The 16,872-nt window shown below is 45.7% G+C and overlaps 1 protein-coding gene across 1 annotated transcript in view; it reads right to left on the bottom strand.

Moving 5' to 3' along the window:
• CFAP46 (cilia and flagella associated protein 46) overlaps positions 1-16,872 on the bottom strand; it is a 3,596,153-nt gene that overhangs the window by 1,234,971 nt on the left and 2,344,310 nt on the right. The window contains exon 42 of the mRNA XM_044056880.1: positions 921-1,056. Coding sequence (XP_043912815.1) covers positions 921-1,056 — 136 coding nt within the window. The remainder of the gene's footprint in view (positions 1-920; positions 1,057-16,872) is intronic.

Genomic DNA, 16,872 nt, shown 5'->3' on the forward strand with positions numbered 1-16,872 from the left:
CACAAAATTAAATAATTTATATGTTTTTGCATGCATCAATCCATGCCCCTCGTGGGAAAACTGCATAACACCCAAAAATCATTGATGTCAATTAAGGGTGATGCTAGGTCAGAACACTACAATCTCTTCCTCCTGTGCATGATGGGTAAAATGGCTGGGATGAGTAAAGTTTCCAATACCAAGCACAAGGCAGACTGGTGACATCGGTCATGGCTGTCAATGAGCAGGGGCATCCTCATCTCATCCTCGTTACTTTAGTTTAAAATAGTTGTTCTGGAGCTTTTCTCCCCAAGCCTCCGCTGAAAAAGGGCCAATTGCAGCTCAGTCGGACTACTCATGGTCAACAAATGTAAAATAAATAAATAAAATCTCAGATTAGTTATTTAGTCTTCATACAGTGAATTACTGAAGTAGGAAAACATGTTTTGATGTCTTGAAAAACCTTCCTAAATGCATTTTTTGAGGTCATTTTATTTTCTACTTTTAGGCCAGTCCAGGAATTAAGGATATGCAAGTTTGAAGGTGAGACAGGGATATTTCCAGCATTACAGGATGCAGGGTGAGCTTGCCCCTCAAAGACAGAGTGGATGCTTACAGTTTGAGATGTGTGTGCATGAGCTCGCTGCATTCAGACTTACAGTGCAGAACGATTCTTTAGTGGAGGAGCAGCCATGCTTATATATGGTTGTTAACACTGCAACAGCTATTTTATGTACATGTGTACAGTAATGCAAACCATACACACTATGTGCAGAACTGCAGACAAACAAGTCAGTAAATTTATGTAAGTAGGTGCACATGTGGAAGATGGCAGGTAGTTTACAGAAAAACTCCACATTCTTAAGGTACAGTTTCTATTATTACAAATGTCTATTTTGCAGGTACTTAGCAATACATTAAATATAACAATGAATATTTACCTCTGGATATGAAAGCAAACTGTAAATGTCACGGAACACTTCCTCTTGAATAATAACCGCTTGTTGAGCTAGGGCGTATGCATCTAAGAAGTGGCGATGTTTCAGGTCTTCGTTAGTAGTGTGTTTAGCCAGAACCCTATAAAAAATCATATTGACGAGTATCTCTGAATAATATGCCACTAAATATTTATATACTCTGCAAGAGAGAGATATTACATGTGCTCTCACAATAACTTTGGATCTTTAAGACTGCCTTTAGCAGCACATCTTAATAACAGAGCTTGACATTATCAAAGGCACAATCGGTATTATCTAAGACAAAATCGCCAGCTATAGATTCTTCAGCTGCATGTCATTTCCTTGAACTGAGAGTCTTATCAAAACATGTAAACGTCTGCCATCCCACTGACAAAGGGACACCACATACAAGTGTGCTACTGGTGGCCTGGGATTGACTAATAACACAGAAAGCTGGAGGTCTGGCTAGGGAGCGTATGGTTAAATAGCTGACTGATAATTTACCTACCTTGGTGAAAGGACATGTATACTGTTGGGAGTGCACTTCTGTCTAAAAACGTCTGGAGAGCAGCATTAGTGAGCTGCAAGCTTGTGCACGTGAAATGAGGGAAAGGTAGATGAAAACTCATCATGTGCTGGAACGTGCATGCACACGTGATTACGTGAACGGAGGGAAAGTCATCTGAAAATTCATGTGCTGGAACATGCATGCACACATGATTACGTGAACTGAGGGAAAGTCACATGAAAACTCATGTGCTAGAACATGCAGGCACACATGATTACGTGAATGGAGGGAAAGGGAGATGAAAACTCATCATGTGCTGGAACATGCATGCACACATGATTACATGAACTAAGGGAAAGTCAGATGAAAACTCATGTGCTGGGACATGCATGCACACATGATTATGTGAAGTGAGGGAAAGTCAGATGAAAACTCATGTGCTGGAACAGGCATGCACACATGATTACATAAACTGAGGGAAAGTCAGATGAAAACTCATCATGTGCTGGAACATGCATGCACACATAATTACATGAACTAAGGGAAAGTCAGATGAAAACTCATGTGCTGGGACATGCATGCACACATGATTATGTGAAGTGAGGGAAAGTCAGATGAAAACTCATGTGCTGGAACAGGCATGCACACATGATTACATAAACTGAGGGAAAGTCAGATGAAAACTCATCATGTGCTGGAACATGCATGCACACATAATTACGTGAACTGAGGAAAAGTCAGATGAACTCATGTGCTGGAACATGCATGTACACATGATTATGTGAACTGAGGGAAAGTCAGATGAAAACTCATGTGCTGGAAAAGGCATGCACACATGATTACATGAACTGAGGGAAAGTCAGATGAAAACTCATCATGTGCTGGAAAATGCATGCACACATGATTACGTGAATTAAGGGAAAGTGAGATGAAAACTCATGTTGGAACATGCAAGCACACATGATTACGTGAACGGAGGGAAAGTCAGGTGCAAACACATCATGTGCTGGAACATGCATGCACACATGATTATGTGAACGGAGGGAAAGTCAGGTGAAAACTCATCATGTGCTGGAACATGCATGCACACATGATTACACTGCTGCATCCCTGCCCTTCAGTAGAACCTGTGGGCCATCCAAAAAATCCTTGTTGTGAGCTGATAATGTTCGTCCATGACACTAAATTTTCTCCCTTTCACATTAAAATGAATATGTTCTTGCCATGACCCCCTGACTGTTAGCTCCTGCTTGGGGGGTGGTTAGGAAGAAGTAAAGGTATCAGCAGCTAGCTGATGGCTGTTAAAGCAATGAAGACCACACAAAAAAATCTGTATTCAAACTTGGCCCCTTCCTCCATGATTGTAAACCTTGGGTATTGTGTTATAAAGTAAAAGGGTGTTCAGGGGTGGAGAGCTCTACGTAGGGTTATAGAACTGCACATCCACCTGCAACAAATACTTGCTTTTTACATGTTTTTTAAGGGCTCTTGTAATAGAATAGAGTTTGAAAAAAAATATTACTTCAATAAAATCAGATGAATCCTGATTCTTTAGTAGGCTTCCAACTGGTGCCACCTCTTTATCAACACCATCATGTTGGTCATGGCAATGTACAATGGATATCACCTCACCTGCATGCAATTGTCAATTCACTCATGCATGCATCCTTCTATTATAATAGCATGTTTCAGGTTTACTAAAAAAAGTCTGTTAAGCAATGTCATCCTTTGAGAAAAAAAAAAATCATTGGCCTTATATCATTTTCTATGCTAACCAGTGAGTTTATCTTCCACGTGGACAAGATTGCTCTCTTTAAAAAAAAAAAGCACTGCTATGTTTTTAATACTTGCAAGCTTTGGAATTCTAAAAATAATCAAAATAAAATACATCAAATTGAAAGTATCAAGTATCTAATTTTGTTAAAAACTTTCCTTAAGTGCACCATTCTTGGATTTGCCAGTACAGTAAACTCTCATTTAACTGGCACCCATGGGGATTGGTAGATGCCGGATAAAAAGAAGTTATGTATTCATCATAACGTTCCATGTTTGTTGTCCATAATCTCGCCGTCATTCTTGATGGTTGGGTTCGGAACTGAGCATCGCTTCCAACTTGGCCACATACTAAAGCCCGAGAGCTTTCACTGGCTCGAGGTTACACCCAATCCCAAGATGCCTAGAGGCAGTTACCCGGATCTCATTTTTAAGAAACCAATCACTAGACTATCTAACCCACCATAGTAAAAGGAACAAACTCTCTGCCTATAACTCATGAGGCATGAAGGGAATCAGAGAACTCATAGCCAGTTTCAAAAAAATTCCTCTCGATCCCCCAGGAAGGGGGAAGGAGGGCAGGATGCAAGAATGAAGGCAAGATTATGGACAACAAACATGGAACATTATGCTGAGTACATAACTTCTTTATGTTATGTTGTCCTATCTCGCCTTCATTCTTGATGGTTGGGACAGCGTCCCTAGCACCTTCTTTTTCGGGTGGCTCAAGGGAATAAACTCTTCGGAACAGTGGAACCAAAGGATGCCCTGTCTGGGAGGCCACATCTACTTTGTAATGAGTGATAAAAGTATGAGGGTTATCCCATGTGGCTGCAGCACCAATTGAATCTAAGGGCAGTTTGGCTTGAAAGGCAGTGGAGGTCGACATAGCTCTAGTTGAATGACCTCAAATTGTTCGTGGTAGCTGCTTATGTTAAGAGCTATACACATATGTGATGGTGTCTGTAAGCCATTTTGATAAAGTGACTTTTGAAACTGAAGTTCCTTTTTGTTTTCTGAGAAAGAAACAGTTGGTCAGATTTTCTGAATTCCTTTGTCTTATGTAAGTAAAACCGTAAATGGTAAAAATATTGTCTTCCCACTTAAGAACTTTAGAGAACAAGAGGAGGCTGGTTTGAAAGGAGGGAGAACTAAAGAAGCTAGTACCAAATTTAGATCCCAAGGAGGTGGTGGTTCTCTTATGGGAGGTCATAAAAGGAATTTACCTCTCAGAAAGGCTTTGCATAATCTGTGAGATACTATACTGGATCCCCATGTCTCCTACATGGTAGTTTGATATGGCAGCTAGTTGTACCCATATCATGGCTGCAGCTGCACCATGATTAAAGGTTTCTGTTAAAATTTCCAGAATTGCTGATATAGGAACTGTAAAGGGGTCTGTGTGTTTTTTGTCAGCCCAACAAGAAAATCTCTTCCATTTGCTCCCATAAAGTTTCCTAGTTGTAGTCTTGTGTGATGAAACCAGAATGTGTCACACTGCTGGGGATAGTTCTGGAAGCCTGGCTAAGATGGGAAGTGAAGCAGCCAAACTGTCAGCTAGAGGCTTTGAATACAGGGGTGGAGCGTTCCTGACTAATGTGTCACAAGATCCAGCACTGGGTCCAGGATCCAAGGCTCATCCTGAAGATGGGGCCACAGGAAAAGGAACCATATCTGCCAAGGCCAATAAGGAGCAATGAGAATTAGCCTGTGACTCAACTATTTGATTTTCTGGACAACTTTGGGTATTAATGGAAAGGGGGGAAATGCGTAAAGAAGTTCTGGGAGCCAATCGTGAACAAGTGCATCCTTGGGTGACTCCCCCACAGGGGGGATTAGGGCATAGTAGCTGCTGCATTTGGAGTTGATGGACATGGCAAAGAGGTCACAGCAAGGCTGGCCCCATTTGCGAAAAATATGGTTTGCAATTTCCTGTTTGAGGGACCACTCATGAGGCATAAGAATTGCCCTGCTTAACCTGTCCACTATCACGTTCTCATTGGATTTCCCCAAGATGTGCGTTGCAACCAGAAAACATTGAGAAGATTTTGCCCATTGCCAAACTCTTTGAACCTCTCGACAGAGGGGGTAGGATCTGGTTCCACCTTGTTTGTTGATGTATCACACCATGGACATATTGTCTGTTTGAATCGCAATCATACCTGTTGGGAGAGAGCGCTGGAATGATTGCAATACCAGAAGCGCCACTCTCATCTCTAGGACACTGATGCGAAAGTGGTACTCGTGTTCCTGCCAAGTCCCTTGGACAGTCTGTACCAGATAATGCCCGCCAACCCTATCTGGGAAGCATCCATGGTCACTGTAGCTACTGGTTGGGGAAGAACAAATGGTCTGCCTATCGTTACCTGCGTAGACTGAAGCCACCAATGTAGGTCCATCTTGCAGGTGTCTGTAATGAGGATCTTGTGTGACATGGGTAACTCCTCTATGGACCACTGAGCAAAGAGTAGCCACTGTAATATTCTCATATGTAGACGCGCTAGTGGTACTAATGTTATTGCCGCTGCCACTGAACCCAGAACCTTGAGGACAAACTTTGCCTGTGCTTTCTTCTTCATGAGCAAGATTGACACCTGATGGAGTGGCATTAGTACTCTATCATGAGGTAGCTTTAATATCTTGTCTTTTGTGTTTAAGTCTGCCCCTATAAAGGTAATATGCCATGAAGGCAACAAGGGATTTTCTCTAAATTTATGGTAATGCCTAGCTCTGTGCAGAGATGAATGGTGGTGTCCCTTTCCATGGTCAGTAGATGCTCGGTGGTGGCGGTCAGCAGCCAGTCATCTAAGTAAGGAAACACCCGGAATCCTAGATGCCTCAGGTGATCTGTGACTACTGCCATGCATTTGGTAAACCCTCTCGGGGCTGTAATAAGACCAAAGGGCAGAGCTCTGAATTGGTAATGACTGGCTTCCAGTCGGAAGCGTAGATATCTCCTGGATTACCTGTCCATCTTTTATGGTAGTACACATCCTGAAGATCTATGGAGCACATCCAAATGTCTAGGCCCAGAAAAGGGAGTATAGACTGCAGTGTCACCATCTGGAACTTTAGTTATGTACTTACCATAACGATAGATGTATGAGATCCATCTCACCTACATTCATAACTGATGGGCTCGGAGCCGAGAATCGGCTCCGACTCGGCCAATACACTAGCACGAAGTCTCTCATTGGCTGGGACAACCCCCTTATCCCAGGATGCACCACGCCCAAACCCCCAGATCTTGTTTGCCCCACAACAACTCACTCACATGTGCCACTCCGACTGTACAATAGTGTTTCCTCCAGATCCAACAGGTAGGAGGAAGGAGGGCAGGTACGTAAGAATGTAGACGAGATGGATCACATACATCTATCGTTATGGTAAGTACATAACTAAAAGATGTAATGCGATCCTATCTCGCCTACATTCATAACTGATGGGACAGCGTCCCTAGCACCTAGATCCTGGGAGGCTCACTGGAAAACACTCCTGGGCACTGTGGAACCAAAGGACGCCTGACCTCTAGAGGCCACATCCAGTTTGTAATGAGAAATAAAAGTATGTGGAGAAGCCCAACTGGCTACTGCACATATCTCATCCACCGACAGTCTGGCGTGGAAGGCCACTGAAGTTGCCATAGCCCTAGTAGAATGCGCTCTAACTGGAAATGGAAGGTCCCTTCCTGTTGATGCATAAATAAATGAAACACAATCCCTAATCCACCTAGCAATAGTGGTCTTAGTTACTGCTTTGCCAATCTTGTTATCTGCAAAGGCCACAAACAACTGGTCTGATTTCCTCTGCTGCTGTGTCCTATCCAAGTAAATCCTCAGTTGTCTATGCACATCCAACTGATGAAGTCTGTATTCTGCCTTGTTGGAAAATTTTGGAAAGAAAACTGGTAGCTCTATAGATTGCTGCAGACAAAGAGCAGAAGAAATCTTCGGAAGAAGTGACGGGTTTAGTCTTAGAGATACTTTATCCTTGTGAAAGATCAGATAAGGAGGCTTAACAGAGAGGGCTTGAAGCTCCGAAACTCTTCTGGCTGAAGTAATAGCCACCAAGAAGGCAGTCCTCCAAGATAAGAACTTTTGCTCACAAGTGGCCACCGGCTCGAAGGGATGAGACGTCAAGGCTCCTAAAACTACATTCAAATCCCATGGCAAAACAGGTTGCGACACCGGGGGGCGAAGCAACCAAGCTCCCTTAAAAAAGGCCTTACACAACTTATGACTCATGAGTGAAGGCTCAAGGGCAACATGATAATTAGAAATCGCTGCCAATTGGACTTTAAGCGTGGAGACAGCAGAACCCTGTCTAAAAAGAGCTGCCAAAAAATTTAATACTGTGGACACCGGGGCTGTCAGAGGGTCAAGGTTGTGCCGCTGGGCCCAAATGGCAAACCTTTTCCATTTATTAGAATATATCTCCTTAGTGGAAGCTCTGTGAGAAGAAGACAGAATCTGGACCACCTCAGGCGAAAAGATATGCTGTCTGACTAAGGTCGGAAGTGGAGCAGCCAAGCAGTTAGCTTGAGAGTTCGCAGTGATGGATGGGCCTGACCTGACTGAAGAGTCAGGAGGTCTGGAACTGGGTCCAGAATCCAAAGATCCTTCACTGCATACTTCCGAAGGAAAGGAAACCAAACTTGGCGGGGCCAGTGTGGTGCGATCAAAATCATGCTGCTTCCCAAGCAGATCGCCTTCTGAATCACCTTTGGCAGTAGTGGGACCGGAGGGAAGGCATAGAGCAGACCGATGGGCCAATTGTGGACTAGAGCGTCCCTGGGTGACTCCCCCTGGGGGGGAATCAGGGAGAAGAAATTGCTGCACTTCGCGTTCCAGGGGCTGGCGAAAAGGGTGCAACAGGGAAACCCCCACTTGGAGAAGATCCAAGCCGCTACTCGGTCATTCAGGGACCACTCGTCAGGCATCAGAATAACTCTGCTCAGCCTGTCTGCTATCACATTAGACTTCCCCAGAATGTGCGTTGCCACTAGAAATCTCTGGGAAGCGATCGCCCAGTTCCAAACTCTCATGGCTTCTCTGCAGAGAGGATAAGACATGGTCCTCCCTGCTTGTTCAGGTACCATACTACCGCCATATTGTCTGAGAAGATTGTGATACGGAAACACCTGGAATCCCAGACGTCTCAGGTGAGCAGTCACCACTGCCAGACATTTGTTAAACACCCTGGGGGCTGTGGTGAGACCAAATGGCAGGGCTCGGAACTGGAAGTGACTGGCTCCTAGGCGGAAGCGTAAATGTATCCTGGATGCCCTGTTTATCTTGATATGATAACAGGCGTCCTTGAGATCGATGGAGCACATCCATACTCCTTTTTCCAGCAATGGGAAAATGGATTGCAACGTGACCATCAAGAACTTGGACTTCTTTACAAAGCGGTTTATGTGGCTGAGGTCCAGAATGGGTCTCATATGTCCCCTGTTCTTTTTGGCACCAAAAATAACTGAGTAATTTCGTAATCCGGTCTGGTCTGCGGGGACTGGCTGGATGACTCCCTTTCCGAGCAGCTTTGCGACCTCTATGGCTGCTTGATCCCGTTGACTGGGTGGCACGTCCGGGATTTTCCTTGACGGTGGAGGGGGATGGAAAAAGGGAATGGTGTAACCTCTGGCGATGATATGAAGCACCCACTGATCCTGAGTGATGGAACCCCAGGCCCTTGGATGTGTCGAGAATCGACCCCCGACTGGCTCTGGAGACGCACAGTCGGGCAGTCCCTCAGGGACGCTGGAAGGAGGAACCACGAAAGGATTCGCGGTCTCCTGAGTTGCGGGGGCCTATGCTGCCTCTGGGGCAACTTTTTCCAGAATAATACCCCCCCTCTGCCTCTGGGGGGGGGTCACTCTGATGGGCAGGGAAGGACTTTTGGGACTTTCTGAACCACATCTTTCCTCCCCTCTGAGCCTTGGGATAAGGTCTCGAGGGAAGCGAAAAACGGGCCCCAACGGCAGACAAAGTCTTACCCTCCTGCTCACATTTAGTGAGTGTGTCTTTCACCTTGGGTCCAAACAGAGAAGACCCATCGAATGGAGCGTCGGTGAAGGAAGACTTGAACGCCTCCGCAAAGTGACACAAGCGCATCCAGGCTTGCCTCCTAAGGGCTACGCCCGAACTCGCTGCCCTACACGCCCCTTCGGCTGCATACGATATCAGCCTCATGGACGAGTTAACAATGGACGAAAGGGTAGACAGCTGGGCGTTGACAGACTGCATCAACGCCTCAGGCATGTTACCTGACAGGTATCTCCCAACTCCTTTATGAGATCCCTTTGGAGCCTCGAAAAGTGACATAAATAATTCAGCGACCGCAGGGTAAAGGTCGCTGATGTCAGGGTATGCTTCCTGTACCTATCCATGCTCCTGGACTCCTTGTTAGGAGGATGGATAGAAGTAGATGCCTCTGCCACATCTTGCTGGGTGGCAGATGCCACCACCATAGCATCAACCGGAACTCCCTTGGTTAGAAACTCCTTGCCAGGGGGTGCAGATAAAAACTTGTTGGGGCAAGAAGGAACTGGCTCCACAGAATCAGGGTGTTCCCACACCCTTCGACAAATAAGGTCCAGTAACTCATCAGAGGGTGGAGACACCCAGGAGGCGGAGGGTTGGGCTCCGAAGGCCTTGAGGAAGACCGATTCCTCCACGGAAGGGGTTTTGGATGGAAAGTCACCCCTCTGTCTCACGATCTCCAGGATATCGGAGAACGAGACATCGTCAGAGGACGACTTAGGGGACCCCTCTGCATCATCGAGGTCGGTATCCGAGGTGACAGAATCATCTGGGGAGTCTATGTGCTTCCTCTTGCACAATTTTATCCTGGGGGGCTCCTCAGGCACAAACTCTGAAGGCTCCTCGGAAAAAAGGGGACCACACAAGGAGGAATCCTCAGGCCTAGGAGCCACGCTGTCCGAAGACAGGGGGGCACCAGAAGCTCTAGCCGCCGTGTCTAGGGAAGGAGTCGCAGATTCAGGTGAAGTCACTAGAGACTTGGCCAGCACGCTCCTCACAGCCTCGAAGGTGGGCCCACCAGAATCTGAGGAGAGGCCCGTCCCCGAGACCATGACCGGTGTTGGGGTTCCCCTAGCCGAGGCGCCAAGAGGAAGACTCGGGGCCGAAACCAGGAGCCCCGACGAATCCCCCTCGGACCCGGCTGAGGACACCCAAGAACCAAAACCTCTGGAAGGCACAGAAAGGGTTGGAGCTGAAGACAGTGCTGACAGACTAGCAGTGGGTCTCGGGACCAACTCAAGGACTTCACCTGACTCTACGAACGGTATCGAAGGGGCTGACTCCAGGGCCAACTGGGCCAGAGTGGAAAATAATTTGGATAAGACAGGTGACTGGAGGAGCCCCTGGACCACCCTATCTACATCCGAGTCTGAAAGCCTGGAGGACCTGGAGGAAACAGAAGGGGGCTGAGAGACTTTTCCTATCAGCTCCGAAACAAGGCTAGGAGGCCGGCTCCAAATCGGCTCCAAAAGAATTGGGGCCGAAGCAGACTCGACCAGAACCGAGACCCCTTTTGGCGCCGACGGTTCAGGAGCCGACAAAACCGACCCCAGAGCAGAAACACTCTCCAGCGGCTCCGAGACCAATGGAGCCGACAAAGGAGACCCCGATTTAGACCCTCTATCCTGCGGCTCCAAAATCAGTGGAGCCGAGGAAGGGGACAGAGTACCTGATCTCTCATCCCGAGACTCCAAAAACAGTGGAACCGAGGAGGGAGACCCAGCTTTAGATCCTCTATCCTTCGGCTCTGAGGCCAGTGGAGCTGAGGAAGGGGACACAGATTTAGCCCTTTTTGCAGGCGGCTCAGACGGACTTGTCGGAGCTGAAGACTTCTTTTGCCTCAATTTCAAAGAGGGAGAAGAAGCCAAAGCTTCCTCGAAGGCTGGTTTGATGAGACCCTTCAGGATAAGCTTATTTTTCCTCTTGTGTAGGACACGAGAGGAGAAAGCATGGCAAACACTGCAAGACTCTTGCAAGTGTTTAGCCCCTAAACAATAAACACAGATGGCGTGGCCATCTGTCAGTAACATATTATAATTGCATTTCGAACATTTTTTAAAGCCCGATGGCTTATGTTCCTTTTCTTTGCCAGACATACTTACTGTAACACACTCAAAACACACAAGGAGGGAAGGGGGGAAGAGCTCTAACTTAAACGCTCTAAGAGATAGGGCAAAGGCCCTCTAACTCCAATGGGCCTAGCCCGCCAAACAGAAGGTATTACCACAACAATTCAAAAAGACAAACAGTGTCAATCACAATTGAACTAACAACCAAATAGCTATTAAAATAGCTGTTTGAGTATAAATTCTAAAGCTAATTGCCAAAAAGCGACCAAAAGGCCAAAAAAGAAGGGTACTTAGCCACAGCCAAGTCGAGACCACGTCGTTACTCTAGGAGCAGCAAACGAGATCTGGGGGTTTGGGAATGGTGCATCCTGGGATAAGGGGTTTGGCCCAGCCAATGAGAGACTTCGTGCTAGTGTATCGGCCGAGTTGGAGCCGATTCTCGGCTCCGAGCCCATCAGTTATGAATGTAGGCGAGATAGGATCGCATTACATCTTTGCTTTTATACAGACTTGTTCAGTTTGCTGAGATCCAAGATTGGTCTCCAGCCCCCTGTCTTCTTTGGAACTAAAAAAAACCTTGAGTAAATTTCAGATGCAATTTGGTCTACGAGGACTTCTTGGAGGACTCTTTTTCTAGCACCCTTTGGATTTCTAGGGTTGCTTGATCCCTTTGACTGGGTGGGTTGTCTGTGATTGATCTTGATGGAGGGGGTGAGGTGGAGAAGAGAAGGGTATGTTGTATCCCCTGGATATAATCGACTGTACCCAGTTGTCCTGAGTGATGTTGATCCAGGCCTTTGGGTACAGTGATAATCTGCCCGCCACTGCCTCCAGAGGTGGACAGGTGGGCCTTCTTTCATGAGCACTGGAAGGACCTGCCAGAGAACATATTGCTGTCGCCCTGGTTCTGTGGAACCCCTCTGCCACGAGCACAGCATCTTCCATTACTTTCCCCTCTTCCCCTGGGGGGAAAATTCACCATGTGCATCCGGCGAAGCTCTTTGGGATTTCTGGAACCACACTTTTCCACCCTTCTGCCCTTTGGGATAAGACCTGGTAGGGATGGAAAACCGTACTCCCACAGCAGACAGAATTTTTCCTAATTGTTCGTGCCTGGTAAGAGTCTCTTTAACCTTTGGCCCGAACAAAGATGTTGTTTGTCTTTCGGATTTCCCGCTAAGGGGTTGCCACAACGGAACTCTGGTCCACTAATGATTGGCAGTAGATTTTTACAGCTCGACGCCCAACCTTCAACAAAGGCACGCTCATTTACACACGCATGTCTTTCGAATGCTACCCAACTGCGGGGAGGACATGCAGGCTCCACACAGAAGGCACTCCCAAGCCAAGCCAAGAATCGAATGGGAGAACCTCTTGCTGTGAGGTAACAATGCTACCACTGCAGCATTCTAGCCCGAACAAAGATGAGCCGTCAAAAGGGTCATCTATAAAAGAAGACTTAAAAGGTTCAGCAAACTCGCAAAGGCACATCCAGGAACGCCTCCTCAGAGCTATTCCTGTGCCTGCTGCCCTACTCACTCCATCGGCTGCATAGGAGATGAGGCGCATGGATGAGTTTACTACAGAATTTAGAGTCACAAGCTGAGAGTTTACCTTGTCTGGCACCCCTGCAGCTGTAGCACCCTGGAGGGCATCTCCTAGCTCTTTCAGGAGATCCCTCTGAAGTTGGGTAAAATGAGATAAATAATTCAGCGACCTAGGAGTAAAGGCCGCTGAAGAGAACATAAGCTTCCCATATCTGTCTATCGTTCGAGACTCCTTATTTGGTGGATGGCCAGCTGAAGAAGTTTCAGCTTCAGCTAAATCCTTCTTGGTGGCCGCCGCCAACACCATAGCATCTACTGCGACATCTTTGGTTAAGAATTGTTTATCATCTGGGGCAGTAATAAACTTGTCGGGCCTCCTCAGAACAGGTTCCATGGATTCTGGAGAGCCCCACGCATTTCGACAGACTACGTTAAGGAGTTGGTCAAAAGGTGGAGACACCCAAGAGGTACAGGGTCAAGAGTTGAATGCCTCCAGGTATACAGACTCATCTTCAGAAGGTGAAAGGGCCTTCCAGCCACCTCTCTGCTTCAGGATCTCTAAGATGTCTGAGGAGGAGACATCCTCAGAGGGTGACCATGGGGACCCTTCTGAATCCTCTAAGTCCGTATCTGATGTGACAGTCTCAGGGGAGTCTAGGTGTTTCCTCTTACAGGTTCTCTTCTGAGGGACCTCCTCAGAGGGATACTCTGGGGAGGTTTCAAAACAAAGAGTCTCTCACCCATTGGGACATCGGCTCTCTACGCTTGGGCTTGAGGGATGGTGTTGAGGTTGACACTGGCCCTTTTGTGGGAAGAGTAGCTATGGCCAAGGGTAGAGCAGTGACGGGGGATAGCACACTCATCACCTCGAAGGCACCATGATCCTGGCCCAAGGGAGCGTCCGGCTCCAAGGAACCGGGAGACCTCCCTCACACCAAGGATGATGGCTCCGAGGCTGATGTGGGCATCAAACTCACCTGCGCCAAAGCCCTGAGTGGAAGAGTTGGCTCTGACAAGGGTCCAATTCAACTCTCCCCCCTGGAACCAACGGGGGCAGTGTCAGCTCCCAGATCTCTTGATGGAAGACAACAGCGATGAGATCAGAGAGGAGGTCAGAACCGAGACAACAGGGATGTTTTTTGTGTCAGACCATTCCACCACAAGGACCTCCAAGCACTCTGGTTCCGAACTCGTCTGAGGAGGAATGGATGGTAAGGTAGATTTGGTAGTCGGCTCCACGTCCTTCTGGGGTGGGGTCGAGAGAATTTTTGCTAGGGCCTGTGTCCAAAGCAACCTTCTAACTACCCGCTCCACATCATCGTCCGATAGGCTCTTGGATGATCGAGAGGAACAGGTGGATGATCTGTGGCGACCTGCCACCAATTGCAGCAGAGGAGAATGTGGCACCAAACAGACCGTCTCCTTTTTTGGCTCTGAGATGGTTCCAATAACACAGGTGGAAACGATGCAGACTTAGCCTTCTTGGAACCAACATACTTTGGATCTGAAGTAATCTGTTTGTTTTTAGGCTCCTGCAGGACCCTTGAACTAAAACCATGGCAAATAGAGTAGGAACCCGGCAGGTGAACGGCCCCCAAACAATAAACACAACTAGTGTGTCCATCTGTTATAGACATTTTTTGTGTGCAAGAACCACACTTTTTAAAACCGGACTGTCTATTCTCTTTAGTAGGATCTTCAGACATCCTGGAAATCAGTCACACCAGTACAAAAAAGACACACTACAAAGTATAGTCTACCTCAATAAACAAAACCAACACTACAAACGAGAAAGACCAAAGTTTTTTTTTTTGTTTTATTTTTAAAGAAAAAAAAGAAGGTTAGAGGGGAAATCTCTAAGTTAAAGGACAGACTCCTCTAACCAGAGGAGACACCTCTAAATTAAATGGTGAAACCTTCAAGGTTTAAGAAAATAAGAGGAAAGGATAGCCCTCTAACTAAAACGGGTTAAGCAAGAAGGGGGAAAAACGAATCCTCTAACTTAAATGGATTCAATTAAGAAGAAGCTAAATTTCAGCCGGGATAGGGGAAAGGCCTGGAAGAACGACAGCCCACACAGAAGCAGCAAAAACACAGCAAAAGAACCTACAACCACACTTAAAAAGCACCAAAAAGAGTAAGCTATTTAACAAAGTTAAATTATCAAAGATTTAACTACTAAAAATCACAGAAAAAACAAAGTATGAAAACTTAGTCTGAGCCAACGAAAAAACAATCCCGAAGCAGCAAGTGGCAAATGAGATCTGAGTAACTGTTGTTAGGTATCTTGGGATAGGGTTTAGCCTCAAGCCAGTGAAAGCTCTCAAATTTTAGTATGTGGCCGAGTCGGAACCAATGCTCTGTTCCAAACCAAACCATCAAGAATGAAGGTGAGAAAGGACAACAGAACATCTGTAGTTTATGGCTGGTTGAGAGTTGCTATTAATAATCACCTTGATACTGTACCCTATACTATACCATACCATCACTGTATTGATTTTAATATTGAAATAGTAATTAAAAGCCTTGCCGGGGTGGGGGGCAGAAAGTGCAACACATAAAAATTGAATTGAATTGTTCATACTGTACTGTATTTCTTTGATTTTTTTTTTTTTGCCGATTGCTTGAGTTCCAGTTAACCGAGAGTTCACTGTACAACTGTATTATTAAGATGAAGTAAGTAAAAACTGTAAAGGTATATTTGTGAATACTAATAAAGAGTATTAAATGTTTCTCATGAAAGTCCTTGTGAACAATGAAATGACAGCTATGCAATAAATAAGATCAGACTAAAAACAGAAAATAATTTAGTGAGAACAATTCCATTTCCAGTTTATGGTATTTTAAGTCTGAAGGTGACTTTCATTTACAGTTACAAATACTGACCTGAACTTGTGTTTATGAATACACTTGTGGTGTTGTACATAGCTATAACTATTTTACTTATAAAAAGAAAGGACTGAGTTGGTAGTTTGATGATGATGATGATTTATTATGAGAGTGTAGCAGATAATACACTGCAAAAGACAGCACACAACCGTATGGCTGAAACATTTAATTATTGCATTTGGGATTAACAGCAACATATAATCCGTCTCATTTAGATGCCAAAGTAAGAAAAATGTAGACATGAAAGAAGCTGTTTGTAAATTAAATGGATAGGACTGATTTGCCATGTAAGAACAGTCTTCATCTCACACGTTATAATGAAAACTCTTAGAGAACAATATGAAATGAAAGTGGCAATGACAAAGTATATAAAAGAAATTCTAGAACAGGTTAGGTTGAAATTGACAGAAAAACTTTAATGAGAAGTAATTGAAGGCTGTTAAAAGAAAGGATTACAGAGCTCAGGAAATAACGAGGCATGACCACACATTACACAAGGTCAAAAAGAAAATAATACGAACAAAGTAAAGAAAGGAACATAAATGCACTTTTGAAATTCAGCAGCAAGAACGAGCATATGTTGAATGCAATTAATTAGAAGTTATGTACCTACCATAACGTTCCATGTTAGTTGTCTTCTCTCGCCTTCTTTCTTGCTGGATGGGTTCGGAGCCGATCCTCGGCTCCGACTCGGCACTTGCTTTAGCTCGAGAACTCCTTTTACCAGCTCGAGGCAACCCTATATCCCATGATGCAAGGCGGAACTACCTCAGATCTCGTTTGGCAGCTAACTTACCCTGCTAAAGGTTATCCTAACCAAAATAGGAACAAAGTTTCCTAAAAGAAGTCCTCATAACAAAGATCCAGAGGAAACAAACTAATAGGAACTCTTCAAGATCTGTCCAGGCCAGGGGAAGGAGGGAGGGGCAAGAAAGAAGGCGAGAAGACAACTAACATGGAACGCGTTATGGTAGGTACATAACTTCTAAATGTTAAGTTGTCAATCTCGCCTTCATTCTTGCTGGATGGGACCGTCCTAGCACCTGTATCCCGGGTGGCTCAATGGAACAGACTCTTGAGAACTGTGGAACCAAAACTGGCCCTATC

Source organism: Protopterus annectens, chromosome 14.part0, assembly GCF_019279795.1.
Source record: "Protopterus annectens isolate FY-2018-M chromosome 14.part0, PAN1.0, whole genome shotgun sequence".
Taxonomy (NCBI): Eukaryota; Metazoa; Chordata; order Ceratodontiformes; family Protopteridae; genus Protopterus; species Protopterus annectens.